Genomic DNA, 15,117 nt, shown 5'->3' on the forward strand with positions numbered 1-15,117 from the left:
TCTCCAATGGCACGGGGAGCACTGAGCCGCTCCCTCCACAACTCGCCGGGGATCAGTGGAAGCATCTCCTCGGCTGCGCTCTCTGCTCCGTGCCGCGGCTGCAGGGAAACGCTCCGGGGTTTTCTTAGAGTGCCACGAGACGCGTGCAGCTGGTACTTGCTGGGCTCCTGGATCCTACTGAGCACAGGGATGGATTTCTGCTGTCTCCTGGGCCAGGCAGGGCTCCTGCAGCCAAGAATGCTCAAAAAGGTCTTCCAGTGATGGCCTGTATGCGGGGTCCATGGATAAACACCACCTGATGAGGTGCTGGCACTCTGCAGAGAGAAACCAGAAACCGCCGCTCAGCGGGACAAGGCTCCTGTCCATGCTCTCCCACATTCCACGGTGCCCAGGCCACACTAGGAGTGCTCGGAGCTGCAGCCAAAAGCTTCCCATGGATCCTCCCTTCCGGAGGAGAGCAGCACAGAGGCACACGTGCCACCTCCTCCAGCTAAGCCCAGGAGATCAACCGCCTCACTAGCTGCAAGAGCAGGACACTGATGTGCCAGCTGCCCCCTCCCAGCCCCGTTCCTCCTCCCGAGCCTTGAAGGCGCAGCCCCACCTTGAGACACCCGGGGCGGGAAGAAGAGCTGGCCCCGGACGATGTCCTCGTTTGTGTGGAAAGGAAGGTGCCCGCAGACCAGGTGATAGAGCAGGATGCCCAGGGTCCAGATGGTGGCTGGCTGGCCATGGTAGCAGCCAAAGAGGATCCACTCCGGTGGGCTGTACTCCGGCGTTCCTATGGGACACGGGCACAGCTCATCAGGCTGATGCTGCTCCCTCTCTCCCTCCCAGCCAGCCCCCGTTCCACAACAGCCAGCCCCTGCCCCGCCGAAAAGCACCTTGGCTGCAGCCGGCTGAAGGAGGATTCCCCACCCTCCCCCCCTTCTCTCCCTCTTCCCCCTCTGCCAGCCAAGGGGGGAACCTCCGCTGCCCGGCTGGGCCCCGGCTTTGGGCTCACCTGACATCCGGGTGTAGAACGTGTCCTGGAGGATCGTGCCGCAGCCGAAGTCGATGAGCTTCGCCTCGCCCGTGGCCAGGTCGACGAGGACGTTCTCGGCCTTGATGTCGCGGTGCAGGACGCCGCGGCTGGTGCAGTGCCGCACGGCCTCCAGCACCTGGCGGAACAGCCCCCGCGCCACGGGCTCCGTCAGGAACCCCCGCTCGTGCAGGAAGTCCCAGAGGTCCTGACAGCGCTGCGGACGCTCCATGACCAGCGCGAAGCCGTCGGGCAGCTCGAACCAGTCCAGGAGCCGCACGACTCCGCGGAAGCCAGGGCACGACACCATCCACAGCAGCGCCAGCTCCAGGGGCACCAGGGCGCCGTTGTGCTGCGGGGGACCGCGATGCCCTCAGCGGGGCCGATGCTGCGCCGCGCCTTGGCCACCCCCTGCCCGGCCCCGCCGCCGCTCGCCATTGCCCGGCCCGGGACGCTGCGCGGGCCCCGCTCACTCCCCGCTCGCTCCCCTCGCAGCCTTCCGGCTGCCACCCTGCCGGGCCTCGCCTTAGCCCCGCCCGGCACGCCCCGCCGCCTTCTCCCGCTGGCCCCGCTCACTCACCAGCCGCGCCCACTCCGGGATGCGATCGCGGCACACTCGCTTGATGGCCACCTGCAAGCCAAGGCGAGCGCCGGGCTGAGCTCGCCGCCCGCCGCCCGCCGCCCCCTCCGCTCCGGCCCCGTCTCTTACCGGGGCGCCGTCGGCGAGCCGGGTCCCGTAGTAAACGCTGCCGCAGCCGCCGCTCCCCAGCAGCGGGCCCTCCCGGTAGAGCTGCTCCAGGGGAGGCTTCTCCGCCCGTGCGGGCGGCACCGCGCTCCCACTCTTCTGCCCCGGCAACCCGAGCGCCCGGCGCGCTGCTGCTTGCCGAGCCGCCCCGGGCTGCGGCGGCTCGGGGCCGGCGGCCGAGCTGACGAGCGGCGGGGCTCGGAGCGGGGAAGCTGCCGGCAACGCTGTCGGCGACGGGGCGGGCAGGGCCGGGCACGGGGCGGCCCCGCCGAGGGGCGCCTTGCGGGACGCGGCATCAGCCGGGCTGGAAGAGGCGGGACACGGACGGGATGGGACGGGAGTGGAGTGAGTGTGAGAGGGAGAACGGGATGGGGAGCGAGTGGAAAGTCGAGCGGAAAACCGATCGAGAGAAGCCCTGCTCATGCTGCTGCTGCTGCTGCTGCTGCTGCTGCTGCTGCTGCTGCTGCGGAACCGCCGCAGCTCGCGAACGTTCCTCCATTGCCTCCGCGAACCCAACGGAGGAGCCGCCGCGCGCCCCGCGGAACGAAAGAGAGGAACAAACAAATAAAACCCCAAAGGAATTCCTATTAGAGAAGTAACCAAATCAAACAATGTAGCAATAAAGAAGAGTGTTGGCTTGTGGCTTCTTTCTTTTTTTGGCTGAGGTGAAGCATTTCATGGGGAAGGATTGCCTCTTCTGACAGTTTCCGACAGTTTTTGGACAGCAGTGCAGCATTTAATTTTCATGTAGAAAAGGGAAATTGTGTCATTAAATTCATCTCTTTTCATCCTCTGTTGAGACTGTTGCAGGCTACCAAAAGACATGGTCTGCAATGTGGAACTTGGGGCCAAGTTTGTTTTTCTGCCAGAGGATGAAGAGGGGAAGTATCCCAGAATCATGGAGTCGTAGCATGGTTTGGCTTGGAACGGATCTGAAAAATCACACGGCTGCAACCCCCCTGCTGTGGCTGGGCACCCCTTACACTAGCCCGGCTTGTCTAGAGCTCCATGCAGCCTGGCCTTGAGCACTGTCAGGGACGAGACAGCCACACCTTCTCTGGGCAACCTGTTCCAGGAGAGTCTTTTTCCTGAATCCCTCAGCTAAACCGACTCTCTTTCCATTTGGATCCATTCTCCCTTGTCCTGTCCTTGCCTGCCCTCCTACAAAGCCCCTGTCCAGCTTTCTTGTAGGTTGCCTTCAGGTCCTGGAAGGCCACAGTTGGATCAAGTCTCAGTCTCTTGCCCAGGCTGAAGAAGCTGAGCTGTCTCAGCCTTTCCTTGCAGGACAGCAGTGTTATAGGTATGTATTATAATATTGGCTTTTGCAAATATCAAAGTGGATTTTATATGTGTGATGTTCAAGTAACTTTGTTCCAAAGATGAAGTTTCTAATTTTGTTGTTAATTAAGCTTAGACATAGTAGTGCAATAGCTGATAGAAGTCTGCTTGTGTTAAAATGCCTGCTTGGATGGGATAACATCCAATGAACACAGGATGAGGACACCTGCTACAGATCTGCCAACAATCAGCACTCACTGTCTGAAGGCAGTGTGGACCAAGGCCCGAACTGGAAGTGATAAAGAGAAGGAGCCAAACTCCAGCCAGGAAACACGCATGCTCCGAAAAGGCGGACCCAAGGAGGGGCCATGTAAAATAGTTCCTGGAAAATGTAAACTAGGTTATGGATATGCATAAGGGGCTGTGAATAGGCAACAGGCTGATGTGAGGGAAAAGGTATTTAAGGGGGATCCCCGAAGGTAACAGGATGCTCTTGGCTGAATGCCAAGATGCACCTGGCCATAAATAACCTTTGCTCTGTGGTCCTTGTCTTCTACTGTCCTTTATTAAACTTTTTACATTTTCACAGGAGAGTGAACGTGTTTTTCACATGGGCTACACATGCTTATACACAATTCTAGGAAGACTAGTAATTTTTTACTACAATGATTGCGTTAATCAACATATAAACAAACGTATCCATTTTGCAATATGTTTTGCTCATAGAAGTTGATTCAACCTTCTTTCTTGATTCAGTCTTCTTGCAGTCTTCAAAGCTCTGTTTCTTCTTGCCAAGGCATTCTGACTATCAAATCTTTTATGCTAATCAGGTCCAAAGTTCATCAACTCACTTCTGTCCTGGCAGCATGGCTGTGTCTACGCAAGCAGGGAAACACTAATCGAGAGAATTCCACTAAGGTGAAGGTGGCCTCAGCCTCCCGTGACCGAGCTGCCGGGTATGATCTGTCAGATCCCCTTGAAGGAGCCTCTAGTATGTATGCCCAGGGAAGAAATGGGAACCAGGGCTAGAGGGGCCCTGCCTCGAGCCAGGGAGAGGCATGGGAAAACCAGATCTTTTGGTCAGTGTGGATCTGGTGGCCTGGCACATCAGAGCCACAGAAATATGAAACCTTAGCTGATACTGGTGCGCCGTGTGCCCTGATACCATGGGGACATGTGGGGGCAGAACCTGTTTCCATTGCCGGGCTGACAGGGGGATCGATCACAGCAATTGACCCTGTTGGGAGCCGAGGTGAGCCTGACTGGGAAGGAGTATCAGAAACATCCCATTGCGACCGGCCCAGAGGCCCCGTGTATTCTGGGCATAGACTTCCTCCAGAATGGCTACTACAAAGACCCAAAGGGACTCAGGTGGGCTTTTGGCATAGCTGCTGGAGAGGCAGAGGACATGAAGCAGTTGAACACCTTGCCTGGACTATCAGAGCACCCATCTGCAGTAGGACTCCTGAGGGTGGAAGAGCAACGAGTGCCAATTGCCACCTCAACAGTGCACTGCCGGCAGTATTGAATGAATCGGTATGCCGTGATCCCATCCACAGAATGATCCATGAGCTGGAGAGCCAAGGGGTGGTCAGCAAAACCCACTCACCCTTCAACAGCCCCACTTGGCCTGTACACAAGTCTGACAGAGAATGGAGATTGGCTGTGGACTACCGTGCCTTGAATGAAGTGATTCCAACACTGAGCGCTGCTGTGCCCGATATGCTGGAGCTCCAGTATGAGCTGGAGTCCAAGGCAACAAAGTGGTACGCCACTGCTGACATTGCTAACGTGTTTTGCTCCATTCCTCTGGCAGCAGAATGCAGGCCTCAGTTTGCTTTCACCTGGAGGGCCGTGCAGTACACCTGGAACCGACTGCCCCAGGGGTGGAAGCACAGCCCCACCAGCTGCCATGGACTGATCCAGGCTGCACTGGAAAAGGGTGAAGCTCCAGAACACCTGCAGTACATCGATGGCATCATTGTGTGGGGGAACACAGCAATGGAAGTATTTGAGAAAGGAGAGAGGATCGTCCAGATTCTGCTGGAAGCTGGTTTTTGGAGAATGCACATTCCTGAGTACAGCCAGATTTTGAGCCCTCTCTACCTGGTCACCCACAAAAAGAACGATTTTCACTGGGGCCCTGTTGTAGATGTCGGCGAACCCAGTGGGAAGAATGATGATGTCTACCTCCATTTCAGAAGGCTGAATGATTTCTTTATTATAATTATGTTATAATATATTATTATGCTATATAAAAGAAGATATGAAATACTACATGCTACTTTCTCTAACTATCATATCTCACTCCTCACAACTCGTGACCCTGTTCTCCAGAGTCCAGACACAGATGGATCCAATTGGCCATCAGGCCCAAACCATGCACCATTGTCCAACCAAGCACTCACTCTGGGTAAACAATTCTCCAAACACATTCCACAAGAGAAAAACAAGGAGCAGAAATAGAAATTGTTTTCTCTTTCATTTCTCTCTGTGCACCTCAATAAAAAATCCTGAGAGAGAGAGAAATGTGCTTGCCACAGGGCCCTGAACAGCAACAAGCCTTTGCCCAGATCAAGCAGGAGATCGCTCATGCAGTCGCCCTTGGCCCAGTCAGGATGGGACCAGAGGTGAGGAATGTGCTCTACTCTGCAGCCAGGAACAATGGCTTGTCCTGGAGCCTTTGGCAGAAGGTGCCTGTGGAGACTCGAGGCCGACCACTGGGATTCTGGATCCAAAGCTACAGAGGGTCTGAAGCCAAGTACACTCCCACAGAGAAGGGAATCTTGGCCGCCTATGAAGGAGTTCAAGCTGCCTTGGGGCTGATTGGCACAGAAGCACAACTCCTCCTGGCACCCCGACTGCCGGTGCTGGGGTGGATGTTTCAAGGAAAGGTTCCCACATCCTGCCACACCACCGACACCACACGGAGCAAGTGGATTGCTCTCATCACACAGCACACCCGTACTGGAAACCTGAATCACCCTGGGATTTTGGAAATAAAAACTGGACAGAAAGTGAAAACTTTGGTCTCACTGATGAAGAGGAGCAGGAACAAGGGACACAGGCTGAAGGAACTCCACCATACAACCATCTACCAGCAGAGGAAACACGCTACGCACTTTTCATGGACGGTTCCTGTCGCATTGTAGGGATGAACCAGAAGTGGAAAGCAGCCGTATGGAGCCCCACACGACAAGCTGCACAAGCTACTGAGGAGAAGGTGGATCAAGTCAACTTGCTGAACTCAAGGCCGTTCAGCTGGCCCTGGACATTGCTGAAAGAGAAGAAGTGACCAAAGCTCTGCCTTTATACCGATTCATGGATGGTAGCCAATGCTCTGTGGGGCTACCTGGAAAGGTGGAAAAAGGCCAACTGGCAGCTTAGAGGAAAACCAGTCAGGAATGCTGACGAGTGGAAAGACATTGCCTCTCGGATGGAGAAGGTACCTGTGGAAGTCTGCCATGTAGATGCCAATGTCCACAAGAGTCGGGCTAATGAGGAGCACCGAAACAACGAGCAGGTAGATCAGGCTGCAAAGACAGAGGTGTCAAAGATAGACTTGGATTGGCATCACAAGGGGCAGTTGTTCCTGGCTCGATGGGCTCATGATGCCTCAGGTCATCAGGGCAGAGATGCCACCTATAAGTGGGCACAAGACCAAGGGGTGGATCTAAGCATGGACAGGATTTCTCAGGTTATCCATGACTGTGAGATGTGTGCTGTGATCAAGGAGGCCAAGCGGGTGAAGCCCCTGTGCTATGGTGGGCGGGGGTCCAAGTACAAGTATGGGGAGGCCTGGCAGATTGACCACATCACACTGCCCCAGACACGCCAAGGCAAGCGCTACGTGCTCACCATGGTAGAAGCCACCACGGGATGCTTGGAGACCTCCCCTGTGCCTCACAGCACTGCCCCAACACCATCCTGGGCCTGGAAAAGCAAGTCCTGGGGAGGCATGGCACCCCTGAGAGGACTGAGTCAGACAAGGGGACTCATTTCAAGAGCGGCATTACCAACACCTGGGCTAGAGAACATGGCATCGAGTGGGTGCACTGAGACCCGCACTGGGGGTGCTCTGGGACCGAGACTGAGACCGAGGTTGGCATGGGGACCAGGATTGCTCCAAGACCGGTGCTGGGACCTGTACCTGGATTGCTCTGGGATCTCCGAGTTCACTCTGGGGAGCTTTGGCTGCACCCCAGAGCAGCACTGGGACTGGGAGTGGCTGGGAGTGACTGGGAGGGAGCCCTGGGAAGCGTGGGACCACCACCGTTCACATCGTTCAGTACAGTCATCCCGGTCCAAATGATCCCAGTTTGTATGATCCCAGTCTGGATGGTCCTGATCCACATGGTCCCAGTCTGGGCACTCCCACTCCTTATGATCCCAGTCTGCATGATCCCAGTCTCTATGGTCCTGCACGGCACACACTCCAAGGGTCTGGAATTCCAGTTCCCAGCCAGGAAAAGATGTTCCTGCCCTTGAAGGCAAAGCTCTTAAGAAGGGGCCAAAAGCCAAGTGCAGCAAGATCCTACAGTGACATTTCACTGCCAGCCTTCCTAACTTCACCCATGGTTGTTGCAGCTCCTGCACCGGGAATTAAATCAGGGCAGGAGGCAGCTTTGGTGGCAGCTGCCCTGGCTCAAGGGAGACACAGAGAGAGAAAGAGAGCAGGCAAAGAGAGGCAGGAGAGAAAGGAGGACACAAATACAATCAGCTGAGAAGGTGGCACTCTGCAAACAGAACTGCCACGGACTGAAAATGAACGGGACAGAAATCAGTAAGTCTGAAAGTTTTATTCACTATCAAATACATCCCAGCCACCCAGCTCCACACAATCCCCATCCCACCGCTCCAAACTGGGATCCCACTTCTCCCAGTCTCTTCCCAACCCCATCTCAACCTGGCAGCTGTGGAATCAAGTGAGTTTGGCGTGGGATTGAGTTTTTTTGAGTTGGGAACAAACCATTTTGAGGTGGGATTGAGCCCATATGAATTAAAATTCGGTTGTTTTCAGTGGGATTGAGTTGTTTTGAGGTGACCCTCTTGGCTTTTGGAGGGCAAAGAGATGGAGTACACTGCCCAAAATACCTCCAGAACCCACATCTATCCTCCAGTATACCTCCAGAACCCACATCTATCCTCCAGAATATTGTCCCCAACATAGATCACAGGGAATGTGGGTCACCAGGGCTGTGCCCAGCATGGGTCCTGCAGTGGGGGATGGAGCTGGAGCAGCGCATGAAGCTCTTCCCGCACACGGGGCACTCACAGGGCTTCCCTTACCGGTGCCTCCGTTGGTGTTGGGTCAAGGTAGAGCGGTCTGAGAAGCTCTTCCCACACTGGGGACACTCGTAGGGCCTCTCCCCGGTGTGGATGCGCCGGTGGGTGGCGAGGGTGGAGTTGTGCTTGAAGCCCATCCCGCAGTCGGGGCAGCAGAAGGGCCTCTCCTCCGTGTGAACCTGATAGTGCTTGAGGAGATCGGAGCTGGTCTTAAACCTCTTCCCACACTTGGAACACTCGTAGGGCCTCTCCCCAGTGTGGCACACCTGGTGCTGGATCAGGCTGGAGCTCAGGGTGAATCTCTTTCCACACTTCTCACACTCGTAGGGCCTCTCCCCAGTGTGGGTCCTCTGGTGCCTGACGAGGTTTGACTTCTGCTTGAATTCCTTCCCGCAGTCAGGGCAGCAGAAGGGCCTCTCCTCTGTGTGAATCCGGTAGTGCAGGAGGAGATCGGAGCTGGTCTTAAACCCCTTCCCACACTCAGAACACTTGTAGGGCCGTTCCCCAGTGTGGATCCTCTGGTGCCTGATCAGTTGGGAGCTGTACCTGAAGCTCTTGCCACATTCCAAGCACTTGTGGGGCTTCTCCCCATCATGGAGCTGCTCATGGACCAGCAGCTCAGAAATCTGGCTCCATCTCCAGCCACCTCCCTGGCCGAGGGTGGGTGTTTCCTCCTCAGATCCCCGTGATCTGCGTTTGCAGCCCCTCCTCGTGCGGCATCTCTGGGGCTTTTCCTCCCCGCTGGGTTCCCGCGCCATGGAGCCACTCAAAACGGCCTCTTCCACGAGGTTCTGCCGCGGGGATTTGTCCTCCCTGCTCTCCATTCTCAGCTCCTGCTCTGGGGGAGGAAGGACAAGGAGAGGGTCTTCCTATTCTTCGCAGCCTGCCATGTGCTAGGAATGGGAAATCCTGGTTTGGGGAAAACAAGGGATGAGCACGTTGACTTTGAAGGTCCCTCTGCCCGAGTCCATCTCTAGAAGTCACCGGCCACCTGCGCTCAATAAAAACCTCGGAAAACACCAAGATTCAGCCCTGAAAAAGCCTCCCAGGAGTCCCTGGTCCCTGCTCCCTCCCCTTTGCTGTTCGGGCTTCCTCCCTGTCCCAGCTGCTGGGGGTCACGCTTGGATTGGGGGTACCCCTTCTCCTCGGTGCCCACCCTCCCCAGGCTGCCGGGAGTCCCAGCAATCCCAAAAGCTCCCCCCTCTTGGCTCTCCCCATTTAGGGCTGCCGGGGCTTTTTGGGCTCCCGGGCTCCCTTCTCCCCTTCTTCTCTGCTTTGGGCTGCAGCGGCTCCAAGGAGTCCCCCCTGCCCCTCTCCAGGCTCTTGAGGGTCCCGCCGATGGCAGCGCTCCCCCCTCTCTGGGCTCCCCACTTTGGGCTCCTGGGGGACACAGGGCTCTGCTCCTCCAGGCTGCGTCTGCTGGCAGCCGCCACCGGGACCCCCAATGTCCCCCCAAGGGGCCTTTTCCGCTCAGCTTTGCAGTTCTTCATTCTCCAAACATCCCCCCACAAAAACCCAACCCAGGCACCCCCCAGGATATCTGGGCCGAGCTCCCCCTCCCCGCTAACCTGCGGGATGGGGGACGATGATCCCACAGGTGGGGGCTGCGAATTCAGGGAGGGCTCGACCGTGTGAATCCTTCTGCTGTCCTTGATCCGCCTTTGTCCCTCTTCTTCCTCTTCCTGCCCCTCCTCCTCCTCCCTAACCCCAGCTCCTTCTCATCTTCCATCCATTCCCTTCCACCCCTCCTCTTCGATCCCCCCTCCTCTTTTTCTCTAAGCCCACCTCCTTCTCCTATTTCAATCCCCCCTTTCCATTCTCTATAAGCCTCCTCCTCCTCCATCCCTGCCCTTCCCTCCCTACTCCTCCTCCCCCAGGAGCAGCGACACCCTCGGTGTCCCGTTCCCGCAGCCCTCGCAGCCCGCGGCAGGAGCGGGGATGGAGCCGGGCCAGGTCGGGATGGGCAGCGCGGGGCTCTCGGCTGCTCCCACCCGCTGTTCCAGGGGGGAACACGGCCCGGGCAAAAGGAGAGGCAAACTGGGAAAGCTGGGGGCTGCACATCCCAACTGGGCCTTGCTGGGGACCCTGCCTGGGCACTGCCAGCCCTTGGGGCTCGTCTTGAGACAGCCGGGAGGGGGGAACGCACAGAGGGCTGGGGGATGCCAGGAGTGGCAGCACTGGGAGGGACTGGGCTCCACTGGGATCATACTGAGGTCATACTGGGAGTGACTGGACTTATACTGGGAGTGTCTGAGAGTGACTGGGAACACACCCTGCACATCATCCCCCATACTAGGGGTGAGTGGCAGCAACTGGGAGCACGGTGGGAGCAAATGGCATCATACTGGCACTGACTGGGTTGATCTAGCTGGAGGCAACTGGGGCCCCGGGAGCCCCAAACCCCTCCATCCCTAAATGGGGAGATGGAAAAGGGGGGAGCTTTTCAAATTCCTGGGTCTCCTCAGGAGGGTGGAGATTGAGTAGACAGGGAGCCCCAATCCAAGCGTGACCCCCAGCAGCTGGGACAGGGGGGAACCCTGAACAGCAAAGGTGAGGGACCAGGGGCAGGGAACTCCTGGGAGGCTTTTTGAGGGCTGAATCTTGGTGTTTGGGAGGTTTTTATGGAGCCCAGGTGGCCAGGGATTTCTAGAGATGGACTTGGGCAGAGGGACCTTCAAAGTCAATGTGCTCATCCCTTGTTTTTCCCAAACCAGGATTTCCCATTCCCAAGCCTTGGCTGCATGGAGAAGGAGGCTGTGAGGAAGAGGAAGATGCCCCGGGACAGCCAGGCAGGTGAGGAGGAAGTCAGTGCCCCTTTCCCCCTCTCTCCTGTTCCATCTCCCAGTCCATCACGGCCCCCGGCTGCAGGACAGCCCCGCTGCCGGATTATGGGAAGAGCTTCAGGCAGAGCTCCCACCTGATCCAGCACCTGAGGATCCACACCAGGGAAAGGCCCTACAAGTCTGGGGAGAGGCCCTACGAGTGTCCCCAGTGTGGGAAGAGCTTCTCCAGGAGCTCTGACTTGACCCAACACCAACAGAGGCACCAGTAACGGAGGCCCTGCGAGTGCCCCGAGTGTGGGAAGGGCTTCGTGCACTGCTCCACCTTCATCCCCCATTGGAGCACTCACCAGAGCCCTGGTGACCCACATTCCCTGTGATCTGTGTTGGGAAGACACCTGGCTGCTTGTCCTTTTGGTTTGGCCCTGATTTTCTTTTGATTCATCTTCTTCCCTTTAAAACAGACAAAACTGGGGTAAAAGTCAACAAATTCATCAAAGGCATCTTAAGCCTCACTCTTTGCTATTGTTTCAGGGGAATCTGGGATTCAGGGAGATACTTGGGAGGATCTGCACCACGGGCCATGCACAGCCTGAGATCCTCTGCAATTTCCTGGTCTCTTAGCACATCTGGAGGGGCAGCTGTTTGGAGGAGGGAGGGCCCTGGAGCAGCCCCAATAACCTGGTCTTTAGCCTGAATCTCATCCATGACATGGACAAGCATTGCCTCCTGAAGATGCCACCTTCCCGTTGGGAAACAGCCCCACCTGATCCAGCTGTCCCTTCTCCTTCCCCCAGAGATGGAAGGAGAGGCTGTGCTGAAGGCTGAGTTTCCCAGAGCAAGCAGTGGCCCATTGGCAGCCTCTGCTGCAGGAAGGGAGGCGATGCCAGGCACAGTCACAGGAGGTAATTGCTGTGCCTCTGGGCCTGAGCCCTGCTGAGGCTTGAGCTGCCATCTCTGTGGCTTTGCAGTGTGGGCACACAGCATTACCTGAGCCCCTTGCAGTGCTCACTTCCACATAGAAGGGGATCCCAGCGCACCATGGAACATTTCCCACTTGTGCTCCTTTCTAGACTGGGACCGTGACTTGCATCATTTGGAAAGACTGGCAAAACACGGTTCAAGGGTCTTGGAGCTTGGTGAAGGTAGGTTATCAGCAACCCTTTCATAACAGAGTAATCATTCTCCAGAGTGATATTCATGTGTGATTTCCTTTAAGATGCTTTGAAGTTTGATGGATTTTGGAAATCCTGTCCTCCAAATTTCTACTCCTGTGCCCAACAGTCATCCCACAGAATGGCTGTCAGTGGCAGGAAGGAGCATTTAGCTGTCCATCTTCCTTCCGTGTGCAATTCCAGTGTGCGCTTCCGTGTGCTCTGTGCAGCCATGGAGAAGAGCAGAGAGGGAAGGGGCCGGGCCCAGGGCTGTGCCCCGGGGCTGTGCCTTTTGCAGCTCCTTTGCCGGCCCCGGGGTGCCTGAGCTGCTCCTGCTGCTGCTGCCAAACCCTGGCCCTGCCTGGGGCTGGGTTTAGAGCTGCTGGCAGCTCCAGGGAATCTTTTCTCCCCCGAGGATGGCCCTGCAAGGGGCTCCTTCCATGCCAGTGTGGGGCCACCGCAGGCACGTGGTCCCCCTGGCCCTGCTCCTGAGTGGAAGGCAGAGCTGAGGGAGTGCTTTGGAGGGCACCAATCACCCAGGGGCACTCACTGCCACTCTGGCCTGAGGGGGACATGGAACAACTTTCTGTTAAGGTCCTCCTCCATGGAAGCACGCAGACACAGGAGACAAGAAATCCCTGGAGGCAGCCAGACACCTGGACCAGATGCTGAGTGATCTGGAGAGACGCCGTGGTGGGTGCATTTCCCTCAGCCTTCCCCTGGGACTCAGCAGCCAGGGGCTTTCCCTGCACATCTGGACATGCCGTGCCCGGCACAGCGGGAAGGGATCCATGGCAGCCTGGCTGCCCCGCTGCTGCTTTCCTGCCCTGCAGGGCTGTTTCCCAGCCTGGCCTGGCTGCAGCTTCTCCCCAGCCTCTGCAGAAAGGCATTTGGCATCAGCTGGCAGGGAGCCCAAACTGCACCATGGGCCCGAGATGCCTGCAATTTCCCGGTCTCCGGGTAGATGCAGAGAGGGAGCTGTTTGCAGTAGGGAGGGCCCTGGAACATCTCCAAAACCCTATTTCCTTGTCTTTATCCACCTCTTTGACAAGTATTGCTTGGAGCAGAACAGCACAGCACAGAGGTATTATGGCATGCAGGCTCGGGGTTTCGGGTACTGAGCAGTCCTGTGCCAAGGGGCGGCAAGGGGCCTGCAGGCCCCAGCTCTGGGGGAAACAGAGAACATCCTGGACGTATCCACCGTGCTCCCAGCTCAGCAGTGGAGCACAGCATGGGCTCAGGCTCCCCACTGGTCCCACAGATGCAGCCGGCGCCTCAACACGTGCTGACAAAATTTGGAAAACCATGAGAAGAGTTTTCTGCCGGGGAACACCCTGTTTGATTAAGTCGGTGGCCATTGTGCCTGGTGCAGCACTTTGCCTGATGATGTGCTCTGCCGGAATCTGGTATTGCTGGAAGAGAAAATGGTGAGTGTTTTGCAGATCTCGACCTCAAACAGCATCCTTTAATGGCTGCTGATAGTCAGGGAACATTCCCAGTGAGGCAGCAGTGGAGCTGTGGCCAGTCCGTGGTTGTCCAAAGAACTCTGCTGAGGGCTCTGCTGCTGCCCAGTGCTTTCATTGGCCTCTTCATTGCTGGGCCTTGTCCTGGGGGGCCCGCTGGGGCTGCAGCCAGTGCTGGCTCCCACTGAGGCTGCCTGGCCAAGAGCAGCCCCAGGGGCACAGGGCAGAGGCAGAGCAAGGTGGGGAGGAGAAAGAGCAGGGACGAGATTGCCCTTGAAAGGCAGACGCGCTCTGGGGCCTGCTCCTGGCCAGGGAGCCTGCCCAGAGCCGTCCCCTGCTCGCGGGGGCCTTGAGGGGCAGCTGTCCAGCTGGGCCAAGGTGTGCCAGCAGCTCCAGCCATGCTGGGGAGCCTTGCCAGCTCTGGGCCCTGCTGTGCACGAGGGTCCCAGTGTGCCACTGGCAGCTCGTACTGGAGTTCCAGCATGTCGGGCACAGCAGCGCTCAGCGGTGGAGTCACTTCATTCAAGGCACGGTAGTCCACAGCCAATCTCCATTCTCTGTCAGACTTGTGTACAGGCCAAGTGGGGCTGTTGAAGGGTGAGTGGGTTTTGCTGACCACCCCTTGGCTCTCCAGCTCATGGATCATTCTGTGGATGGGATCACGGCATACCGATTCATTCAATACTGCCGGCAGTGCACTGTTGAGGTGGCAATTGGCACTCGTTGCTCTTCCACCCTCAGGAGTCCTACTGCAGATGGGTGCTCTGATAGTCCAGGCAAGGTGTTCAACTGCTTCATGTCCTCTGCCTCTCCAGCAGCTATGCCAAAAGCCCACCTGAGTCCCTTTGGGTCTTTGTAGTAGCCATTCTGGAGGAAGTCTATGCCCAGAATACACGGGGCCTCTGGGCCGGTCGCAATGGGATGTTTCTGATACTCCTTCCCAGTCAGGCTCACCTCGGCTCCCAACAGGGTCAATTGCTGTGATCGATCCCCCTGTCAGCCCGGCAATGGAAACAGGTTCTGCCCCCACATGTCCCCATGGTATCAGGGCACACGGCGCACCAGTATCAGCTAAGGTTTCATATTTCTGTGGCTCTGATGTGCCAGGCCACCAGATCCACACTGACCAAAAGATCTGGTTTTCCCATGCCTCTCCCTGGCTCGAGGCAGGGCCCCTCTAGCCCTGGTTCCCATTTCTTCCCTGGGCATACATACTAGAGGCTCCTTCAAGGGGATCTGACAGATCATACCCGGCAGCTCGGTCACGGGAGGCTGAGGCCACCTTCACCTTAGTGGAATTCTCTCGATTAGTGTTTCCCTGCTTGCGTAGACACAGCCATGCTGCCAGGACAGAAGTGAGTTGATGAACTTTGGACCTGATTAGCATAAAAGA

The 15,117-nt window shown here is 57.1% G+C and overlaps 1 protein-coding gene and 1 pseudogene across 1 annotated transcript; both read right to left on the reverse strand.

Moving 5' to 3' along the window:
- Positions 1-86: 86 nt before the first annotated feature.
- LOC128783112 (serine/threonine-protein kinase pim-1-like) lies at positions 87-7,617 on the reverse strand. The gene is made up of 7 exons (XM_053933701.1): positions 7,580-7,617; positions 6,491-6,574; positions 1,728-2,067; positions 1,599-1,649; positions 1,001-1,370; positions 602-778; positions 87-314 (listed from the first exon to the last, which is right to left on the reverse strand). Exons 1-7 carry the CDS (start codon positions 7,615-7,617, stop codon positions 175-177), a joined length of 1,200 nt encoding a protein of 399 aa, XP_053789676.1. The 3' UTR covers positions 87-174.
- Positions 7,618-7,865: 248 nt separating this feature from the next.
- LOC128783113 (zinc finger protein 239-like) lies at positions 7,866-14,208 on the reverse strand (annotated as a pseudogene).
- Positions 14,209-15,117: the final 909 nt, after the last annotated feature.

This window comes from Vidua chalybeata, unplaced genomic scaffold, assembly GCF_026979565.1.
Source record: "Vidua chalybeata isolate OUT-0048 unplaced genomic scaffold, bVidCha1 merged haplotype W_reject_10, whole genome shotgun sequence".
Classification (NCBI taxonomy): Eukaryota; Metazoa; Chordata; class Aves; order Passeriformes; family Viduidae; genus Vidua; species Vidua chalybeata.

Excerpts from the sequence above, each read along its gene's own strand:
- LOC128783112 (XM_053933701.1), bottom strand. The coding sequence starts at position 7,617 with ATGGGTGAAGTTAGGAAGGCTGGCAGTGAAATGTCACT. Across the intron at positions 2,068-6,490 it reads TACATGGCAGACTTCCACAG|CCCGGCTGATGCCGCGTCCC; the intron begins GTACCTTCTCCA and ends CGCCTCTTCCAG. Across the intron at positions 779-1,000 it reads GTTCTACACCCGGATGTCAG|GAACGCCGGAGTACAGCCCA; the intron begins GTGAGCCCAAAG and ends CGTGTCCCATAG.